Raw genomic sequence first — 9,796 nt, 5'->3', positions numbered from 1 at the left:
TGTATTTCCATAAGTGGTGTAAAACTATGGAATAATTTAAATGCGGACATAAAAAATAGTAATAGAATTGATGAGTTTAAACATAAATATAAAGGTATGTGTCAATCAAGATATATGCAAGAACAGGTTCAATGATTAATTAGATGGAACATTGTGGGTGTGGGGTAAGAATGTTAGCACTCTGTAATAATTCTTTAGTATATTACTTGTGTGGCATAGAAGATAATTATTTATGAAGGTAATTATGTAGAATGTTAACAATCTGTAATAATTCTGTAGTATATTACTTGTGTGGTGTAGAGGATAATTATTTATGTAGAGATATTGCTTAGGACTTAAACGTTGTAAGATGATGTCATGGGGTAGGACTAGATAAGTCTAACTTCTTCCTACTCCGTTCAAGCATGTACTAGGTTTAAGTAAATTTGGATTATTATTGTTGGATATGTGTGAAATTACGTGTTGACATATCAACAGTTTTACATGCTTGAATGAATAAATCAAATCAAATCAAATCAAATCAAACCTTACATGTTAACAGCTTACTGACAGTACCTCAAGCTGATAAGCATAAACTGGAAACAATGAAATGCAACAGGATGTAAGAGAAGTGCTGATGAGGAATAACTGAATCTAACTGACAGCCAGGTATCAATACCTGTCTGGTGTTATAGTTACTCTGTGTTGGCTATTGATTGTATGTGACTTTCCAGGAGGATGGTACTGACTATCCAGCTCTGCCTGTGAATATCATTACTATCTAGGATCATTCTGTCTCAGCTTTACAGTTGTCACAGAGAAAGGGATCTCGCTTACTCTGACTTCCAAACCCAATCATTGCTGTTCTGATGATGGACACCAGGGGCCTCCACCTCTTTTACGTCCTGAGGAGCTCTGTCATACAAACAGACATGACAGGTGAAGAGGAATTATATAGCCTTAACTAGGCAATACTGATAGATCCAAATCATACTTCAGAGAAAAAGCTCCACCTGTGAACTTTCTGAAAGCGTTCTCTGTTTCTTCTCTCCACTTTGTACTCAGGCTCTGGACTGTGGCTGTCTTTTCTGCTTCTGTGTCTGACCTCCTCATCTTTGTCAGAAATTAGCTCCTCCTCAGAGCTATAGGGTTCTTTTGGTCTGTAGAGTTGCCATGGCCTTCGTGGGCGATGGCCTGGATCCCAAGGCTCTGTGCTTTTTCCTATATCCACTGCCTCAGTCAGAGTGGCAGCATCTCTCCTGTGAGGGGTGGGTATGTTTGTGTGGGTGTTGAAGATGGACAGATGAGAAGCCGGAGGAGAAATGCACATGGCATCTGAAGTTTGAACTTGGCCAGGCTGAAAATGGAAATGTGGAAAAACCTTATTTTGAAAAGTATTTGCTTTATATGTGGGTGCCATAAAAATTTCACAATAAATAAAAATTGTTTTGTATGAACCATACATTTAGTTTATTAGTTTATTTAGTGCATTTTCTGATTCTTCTCTATACCTTAGAAGCGATAGGAGGTGCTCCTCTCTTTAACCTTCTGATTTGAGCTTGATCCTGGAGGAAGAGGTTGTATTCTTTATTTCTCTCCTCTCTTAGTTTTTCCTGCGAGAAACAAATTCAAAGTAATTTTTCTGAAACAGCCATCTCATTCAGATAGGGCACCAGCTACATCCAGTGGTTCTTGAATCTGACTACTTAATAACAATATTATGTTGGAATTTGTTAAGTTGAAAAGAGAAACAGGAAGACTCTTTTTCAACTTTAATTCCCTGTTGACATCCAGTTAATACATTTTTTAAATGTCTTGAAACAGCAGAAACAAGAAAATATAACAAACAAAATTGATATACATAACCTGTAGTTAATAACCTTCTCCTGAGCTGCAGCCACCCATACTAGGCTAATTGTATAAGATAAGATAAGATAAAATAAGATAAGATAAGATAAGATAAGATAATCCTTTATTGTCATTGTAACACATACAACAGAATTTTAAAGTGAACTGCAGTCGGTGCAGCAATAAAGAAAAAGATAACATATGAAATAAAACCATATAAAAGCATAAAAAATCATACTGTAGATACAATGTTGCATCATGACTTAACTGAAGACAAACATGCATGGAACAGTGCAGCGCAGTTCCCCTGCACTTCATCTCTGAGTCAGGGTAATCCTTTCTATACCTTGTTAGTAAGCTCTGACAAGTCTGCAGGCACTTGCAAACAAATGAGGTTGCCATGAAACACATAACACTGGGCAATCAACAAACTGTATCTGCTTAAACTGAGGCAGGATATCAACTCCATTAGTGTTACTGTAAGCAAGTTACATCATGCCAGGGGGGAAAAGTCCCATTTTGATGACCATGGAGATTTACCTGCTTCCTGTTATGTCACACCCAGGCACAGACACACATGCAAACACCCAAGTATCCCCCCATGTTCACAAAACCACAGCCAAACACCTTAGCCAATATCTTCTCATCAATAGGTAGGGAGAGACCCTGTGGACGTGGGCGAGGATTGCTAGTTTTCAGACCCTTTATCTAGAGGAGGAATACAACAAAAAAGGGCAGAAAAGTCAGCAAAATGCAACAAAGATGCCACGTATTGAAACAAAAATATGTTTTAATAATCATTTCCAAATACAGAACATTATCCGACCTTGGCAATATATTGTTTGTAATCCAGTTGAAGCTCCTCCTTAAGTTTCTGCTTTTTCCTTTCATAGTCCGCTCCCAGCAGAAAACTTAATCCCAAACCTGGAAAACATAGAATATATAACACGTAGACATAGTATCACAATATGAAACATCACACTCAAAGAATGCAACCTTTCGTATCAGAGACTTCCACCATACCTGCGTCTGAATTAGGAATTATTCCTTGTGCTACTGATGCTGGAGGCATTACCGTGTTATTTAATCATGAAGCCTTAACTGTGGAGAACAGGCACACAAAACAGTTGTTACTAGTTTGCTCATTTAATAGCTGAATTCAAATAATTGATGTTTTACATACCTTGATTTGAATGAATTGTCTATTACATGTCAGGGATGAATTAAATTCTTCTGGGTGTTCCCCTCATGCTCCTCGAAGAACGTCTCGTTTTTGTCCATGACTATCCATCACTGAACCTATGTATAATGCTTATATTAAAAACGTTTGTTTGCTTCAAGTCTCAGCTCCCTGACTACAGAAGTCATACATAACTTTGATATATATAAAAAAAATATTCATTTTAGGTTATTTGCCTTCACAGTCCAAAACCTGGCAAGTGTCTTTGTCCATGTCTCAACTGTCAGCAAGGAGGAAAGCATCGTTGCGTTACTAGGGGTAACCATGACACAGAAGGTCTCCTAGAGGCTAATGAGCTAACACGAAGAACTGAAACAAATAAATTGTATCTGCAGGCGTCAACGTCGGTTTTAAATATTTGTTACGTTAAGTTAGTCGGTAATATTACTTTATGTCGATCATGCTAAGCTCCCTGGAAATACAGTGCAGAAGACTTCAAACGTCCTCAATTGCTTTTCTGAAAGGCACCGCTAGATGTCAGTGCATCCCCGACCGTAGGGGACGAGTGGTTAGGACTAAACCATATTTTTCTGCGAGAGGGGGGTTTCATTTAGTATGGGGTGACACACACAGTAAGAGTCGCTTCAGGTGGAACAAATTTGTTACATATGTGTTCAGTTTTAATATTAAAATTGTTATATATCGTAGGAATATATCAATATTATATTTGTGTAATATTAAGACAAATGTTCCCTGCAATTGCACTTGGCGTATTGGTTTGATTCACTGTCATGGCTTCCTGAGCAAATGGACGTTCTGGACTATTGCGGTATTCAAGAATTACAACATTTTTTGGCTTACTTGAGCACAAATAGGGTTTTTGACAACAAAATTTTGTGGTAAGATAAGTCATTATGGCGGGAAGCAGCACTGCGCAGAAAACGTGGGAGATGTCTAACAGCATGCAGGAAGTTCAGAGTATAGATGAAATTTACAAGTATGAGAAAAAACAACAACAGGAAATCCTCGCTGCTAAGCCATGGACAAAGGAGTAAGTAGTTACATTACGGTAGTGTGGTATTTAGTAAACGGTTTAGGTGTCTGCTTTTTGTGTCGAATGTTGTGCTATTGTTAGTGATAACGTCACGGCAGTAACATACAACAATCTGTGTTTGATGTTTATTTGCAGAGTATCTAGCCTTATCTAATGTCCATCTAACATCGTTATCGTTCTTTGACCCACAGTCATCACTACTTCAAGTACTGCAAGATATCAGCTTTAGCCTTATTGAAGATGGTGATGCATGCCAGGTCTGGAGGAAACCTAGAGGTGATGGGCCTCATGCTGGGGAAGGTGGATGGTGAAAGCATGATCATCATGGACAGCTTTGCCTTGCCCGTGGAGGGCACAGAAACCCGAGTCAACGCTCAGGCTGCAGCGTATGAATACATGGCTGCCTACATAGAAAACGCCAAACAGGTTGGACACTGACTTCCACTCACTTAAAGGGCATCTCACTTATTTCACCAGTAGTCCCTGTGCACTGTTCAGATTTACATCATGTTGATTTATAGTGCACAATTGTCTGTAGATGTAATTAAGTACAGTATTTATTTTTGTTGTTTATTTGCTTTGTTTTTTTTTGTGAGACTTTGGCAAGAGCCATTAAATTTTTCTAAAATCATACTTGTATATTTGTAATGTTGATTGGACTTACTCCTACAAGATTTGTTAAAGCTGATTCCAACCTCAGATTTAATTTGTTCTCACTTTAGGATTAGGCACTGTACATTTATGTATACCGCCAGAGATGTTTCCATACTGTTTACTGCTCTATTATTATCTCTAGTTGTATTCCAACACTCGATTGTATTGCTGTATGACAATACTGGATTTTCTAAATAAGGTTTTTGCATCGATATGATGAAACACCATGCTCTGTAAGATATTTAATGGATTCATCAGAAGCAGACATTCATAAACTGTTGTTCAATGGATTTTGCATAAGGTTTTTTGTTATAAAATTGAATCATACTTTATTGCTAAATGGCCACATATTTAAAGTGGTATATTCCTAAAAAACAAAGATAACAAGATTAATAATTGTACACAGTTCTATATACTGGCAGCATTCATAATATTTAGTTACCACTAGTGTTATTTTAATATGTATCATATTAGGCTACTGCTTTAAAAGTACATTTTAAAATGGTACAGGCGTCATACCTTGAATAACGACCTGTGTCTAATTTCTAATTTCTCAGGTTGGCCGGCTGGAGAATGCTATTGGCTGGTACCACAGTCACCCAGGCTATGGATGCTGGCTTTCGGGCATCGATGTCAGCACTCAGATGCTTAACCAGCAGTTTCAGGAGCCTTTTGTAGCTGTTGTGGTAAGTTAGGAATTGTATCCCATTAAAATCAGGGAGTAGGACTGGATAAGTCTGACTTCTTCCTACTCCATTCAAGCATGTACTAGGTATAAGCAAATTGATATTGGATTAGCATTTGTTGGATATGTGTAAAATTATGTGTGTTGATATATCAACTGTCTTTACATGCTTGAAAGAATAAATAAATCAAATCAAATCAAATCAAAGTTGTATTCAGGAAAGTAAGCTCTTTTTAATTTTGACAATACACAATGTGTGTGTAACTGAGAAGGGGGTGAGACTGTTGATGTATGACTTGTCGGTTTCCATGTAGTACAGATGCATATTTTGCTTTTGCAACTATATACGCTTTTTACACTTCATTTGGTTTAGCAATGCTTAAATGCCAGGGGCGTCATATAATTAAGTGTGTGTTTTCAGCACACTGACAGCCATAGTAAAGGTCTCCTGTTGGCTGGATTTGAGTGGTCCCTGGAGGTGTTTTATGACCCCTGACTTTGTTTTCCTGTTCTACTGTATCTTGCTTCCTACAGATTGACCCCACTCGGACTATTTCTGCAGGGAAAGTCAACCTTGGCGCCTTCAGAACCTACCCAAAGGTAACGCAAAGAAGCAGCAGTTCTTGCAAAACTACAAGTTTAAAAATTGTTTCTGAAATTGCTAAAAAATTGCTTTTAGTTCATGTGTTTTGTTCATCTGTAGTTTTAAAATTTTGGTTTTAATTTTATATATTTTTCTGTACTACATGGTCTAAATTTTATGATCTTGTAATTGCCTTATTTAATTACTTTATTTCTCATTTGTGTAGTTATTGCCTGGTTATGTTACAGAAAAGCCTTTTTTGGGTATTATTCAGCTTTTCCTCTTTGAATTTTCAGGGTTACAAGCCTCCTGATGAAGGACCCTCTGAATATCAGACAATCCCTCTGAACAAGATTGAAGACTTTGGTGTACACTGTAAACAGTGAGCGTTGCCATATCTTACAGTGTTCCTCATGTTGAATACTTACATCATACAATGTATGTCTGTATGCTGTGTGTGTAAGCTCATGTTTTCACTTTGATTTGTCTCATTGAGGTATTACGCCTTGGAGGTAACTTATTTCAAGTCCTCCCTTGATAGAAAGCTCCTGGAACTTCTTTGGAATAAATATTGGGTCAATACCTTAAGCTCCTCCAGCCTCCTCACGGTATGTAGGCGACTTCAAAAAATCAAAATGTTCGCTAATTGTTTGACATTTTGATTTATAGTTAATCACTACTCTATAAGTCATCGAGACATGTGGTCACCAGCTTGTGATGTTGTGATTAATTGCAGCCTATTAGCAAAGCATCTTTGTTTATTGGCTTTAGTAATAAGCTTAATTTAGACTTTTTAACAAGGTAGATAAGTAAGTAAAGTTGGACCCAACCCCAGCAGTACAGACATCCAGATGCTGTCGTGCCCCCCCCCAGTTCATCCTAAAGATTGAAGTCCCCATTGAGGCTGCAGTCACTCTGTCCTGAGTTTGACTAAACAGTCTAAATAGGCATCAGGCTTATCCAAACAGTTGGCTCTTTGGCATTCTGGATGGAGATGAATTGACTAGATGTCAAGAATGAGCTGCTCCATGGGTGACAGGCTTTGTCAGTTGCTACACTGCCACTCTAGTGAGGGGCCTCTTTGTCATTGTGCTTTAATTACCTTTTCCTCTAAAAGCACAGTCTCACCTTAAGCAAACTTTTAACTGACTTCTTTTCACTCATCTCAACATAAAAAGTGTTCCTACAGCTTGTTGGACAGATTTGTTGCCATTCTGCTGAAAGCCTTTGCTCTTTGTGGAAAACCTGTTATGGCAAATTGTGTTTAAGTTGGTTTTTGTGTGTGTGTGTGTTGGACGATCAGAACTCAGACTACACCACAGGCCAGGTGTTCGACCTGTCAGAGAAGCTGGAGCAGTCAGAGGCCCAGCTGGGCAGAGGCAGCTTCATGCTCGGCTTGGACACCCACGACAGGAAATCTGAGGACAAACTGGCTAAAATGACTGACAGCAGCAGATATGATGGTAAAAAAAAAAAAAAAAAAAAAACACAACACAAAGAAAGAAAATGAACTTCACTGATTTATTCATTAGTATTTCGGAGTTTTCTGAAATTTGGTTGTAGCCTGTTTTTCCATTGCTTACTGTACATTATACATAAAAAGAAAGTGGTTGGTGGATGGATTTAATTCATTTCATATTTTCTGTCATTATATGATACATAGTATTTGCCTTCCCAGATGGTGTCTTGATAATACATCTTGTTCTCATGTTATGTGGCTAATAATGTTAATCCTGTGTAAGTTGTGTAATCATTACATTTCAACAAATAAGTGTAATGATATTAGGCACGAGTACACCTGATAATTGTGTGCCTGTGTGTCCGTTTGTATTTTAAAATTGTTACATATTTGATTTTAGATCTGCAGCCCATGTGATGTTTATTACTAAGCCTTCAGATTATTTCTTCAGTTAGGAGATTAATGTTTTTGTCCTGTCAAATGTCAGAAAACCATGGAAAACTGCCCATTACTGTTTCCAAGGTGATGTCAGATCTCTTCTTTAGTCTGACCAGTAGTCCAAAATTCAAAGGTTCAGTTTATTTTGAATATCAAAATAGTTTCTAATCTAATTTTCTGTTGAAGGAATAATTCACTTATCATTTGACCTCTAGCCTCATTTTGTGATATGTAGTCTGTTGTTTTAAAACCTTCAGAATTACAATTCTTGTGATTAAAAACAAATGGAGAAATATGTCTTTGACTTAAAACCAGCCAAACAGCATAAACTAAATTTAACCAACTAATCTGTTTATTTATTAGTTTTATACTGTACCTGTTTTGCTTGGGTTAATTACTAATTACATTTTTTCACTGTGTGTTATGTTTTAGCTGCAAGACAACCATTGAGGCAATTCACGGCCTGATGTCGCAAGTTATTAAGGACAAACTCTTCAATCAAATCAACACATCTGCCAATTAATTGGATCTCACCTGGAGATATTGTCTTGTGCATGTCTAGCACTTATTGGTTTGACTGCTAAAGTTAGCAGTCAAACCAATAACTACCATTTTTTTCTTTTGTCCTAGAGTCAGCTAAGAAATACAGTTGGGACTTGTGCAAAAAATAAAACAATGAAAGTACTGAATGCGGGAATTTCATACTTTCAAAACAAAAATCATATGGTTTCATTTCAGTTTGTATTATGCACCATAAAGTGCTGGGAAACTGAACAGTTTCACTGCACATTTAGTCCTGTGTAGATATAGTACAGTGTTCTTGAGGCACTACTGCATTAGGCCCTTCAACCTCTGGCTGCTGCTGAAATATTTTGCATATAGGACCTGTATTCTTCTGCAGCCCAGCATTTGAATACACATCAAGGTTGCATTTAACGTGCAGTCTAACCTAGCACCAGTCACTCATTCAACTGTAGCCTGTCATAGCATTACATAATGGAACAACAAACTCAAGCATCTGCATAAACTCAAAGGAAATCAGCTGCCACATGTGGGATGTCTCTGCGGAGTCACTCCCAGCACATTTTGGCTCTCGGTGGTACACAGTCCGGCGCTCGTCAGGTTGAGTTGTGGCTGTGATGCAGCGCAGAAACAGAAGCCATACACACTGGAGTCTATTCACCCGACGTGTCTGCTCTCTATCGAAGCAGACACTCACCAAGTCTGCCCCTTTTTCAGATAGACTCTTTGGCCTGGGGTTGTGTCGTGTCTTTTTTGTGGTATTGTAATGGCTAAATGTATATTTTTATATATTGCAGAGGAGAGAATCCCAGGAGGCAAGAGAAGTGTCTGGTTTTTCTCATGTGCATGAGCTTCGTCACCATTCTTATAATCCATCCATCTGTCCGTTTGCTATACCACTTGTTCTGTGGAGGGTTGTGGGGGCGCTGGAGCTGATCTCATCTGGCATTGACTGCAAATCAGGGTACACCCTGGCCAGGTCGCCAGTTAATTACAAGGCTGACACATAGGCAGCCACGCTTGCATTCACACCTACGGACAATTTAAGATCACCAATTAACCCAACCTGAGCACTGAGAGGAAACCTCAGAACCTTCTTGTACCACTGTGTGGGTTCATCTTAAAAGGATGCTGTTTTCGCCATTATTCTAGCCACGTTTTAGGTCACAGGTCTTAGCAGTTTAGGAAGAGTAAATTTATTAGATTATATTTCATGTGATTTATAATTTTGAAATTGTTGAAAGGGTTTTCTATAAACATTATACTGAATAGCTCATGTTTTTTTTCTTTCTTTTTTGCCAGATATTTAAAAGTGTTACATGGATGACTGTTGCAGTGCTGAGAAAGTATTCAGAGCATGCAATTTTAAAACGGTTTCATCTAATGTCTGGTCT

General features: G+C 38.0%; 2 protein-coding genes across 5 annotated transcripts in view; one reads left to right on the top strand and one right to left on the bottom strand.

Moving 5' to 3' along the window:
- The window catches only part of cspp1a (centrosome and spindle pole associated protein 1a), a 14,354-nt gene extending 11,229 nt beyond the window's left edge, over nucleotides 1-3,125 (bottom strand). For all 4 annotated transcript variants that reach the window (XM_020599927.1, XM_020599929.1, XM_020599926.1 and 1 more), the window contains exons 1-7: nucleotides 3,011-3,125; nucleotides 2,851-2,928; nucleotides 2,654-2,751; nucleotides 2,455-2,535; nucleotides 1,491-1,592; nucleotides 993-1,336; nucleotides 817-894 (exon numbers count right to left, since the gene is read on the bottom strand). In XM_020599927.1, the coding sequence (XP_020455583.1) occupies nucleotides 817-894; nucleotides 993-1,336; nucleotides 1,491-1,592; nucleotides 2,455-2,535; nucleotides 2,654-2,751; nucleotides 2,851-2,899 (752 nt within the window). In that variant the 5' untranslated portion in view covers nucleotides 2,900-2,928; nucleotides 3,011-3,125. The remainder of the gene's footprint in view (nucleotides 1-816; nucleotides 895-992; nucleotides 1,337-1,490; nucleotides 1,593-2,454; nucleotides 2,536-2,653; nucleotides 2,752-2,850; nucleotides 2,929-3,010) is intronic.
- Nucleotides 3,126-3,793: 668 nt separating this feature from the next.
- Nucleotides 3,794-8,569, top strand: cops5 (COP9 signalosome subunit 5). Its single transcript, XM_020599930.1, has 8 exons — nucleotides 3,794-4,058; nucleotides 4,253-4,487; nucleotides 5,273-5,401; nucleotides 5,935-6,000; nucleotides 6,280-6,365; nucleotides 6,480-6,591; nucleotides 7,287-7,432; nucleotides 8,310-8,569. The coding sequence occupies exons 1-8, from the start codon at nucleotides 3,922-3,924 to the stop codon at nucleotides 8,401-8,403; spliced, it is 1,005 nt and encodes a 334-aa protein (XP_020455586.1). The 5' UTR covers nucleotides 3,794-3,921; the 3' UTR covers nucleotides 8,404-8,569.
- The last annotated feature ends 1,227 nt before the right edge of the window (nucleotides 8,570-9,796 follow it).

This window comes from Monopterus albus, unplaced genomic scaffold (genome assembly GCF_001952655.1).
Source record: "Monopterus albus unplaced genomic scaffold, M_albus_1.0 scaffold44.1, whole genome shotgun sequence".
NCBI lineage: Eukaryota > Metazoa > Chordata > Actinopteri > Synbranchiformes > Synbranchidae > Monopterus > Monopterus albus.
Note: the sequence above shows the minus strand (reverse complement) of the source record. Positions and strands in the feature narration are given on the sequence as shown.

What these genes read in the sequence shown, in the direction of transcription:
- cops5 (XM_020599930.1), top strand. Translation starts at nt 3,922, where the DNA reads ATGGCGGGAAGCAGCACTGCGCAGAAAACGTGGGAGATGTCTAACAGC. An exon ending in ACATAGAAAACGCCAAACAG is followed by an intron (nt 4,488 to 5,272) that starts GTTGGACACTGA and finishes CTAATTTCTCAG; the next exon opens with GTTGGCCGGCTGGAGAATGC. An exon ending in CCTTCAGAACCTACCCAAAG is followed by an intron (nt 6,001 to 6,279) that starts GTAACGCAAAGA and finishes TTGAATTTTCAG; the next exon opens with GGTTACAAGCCTCCTGATGA.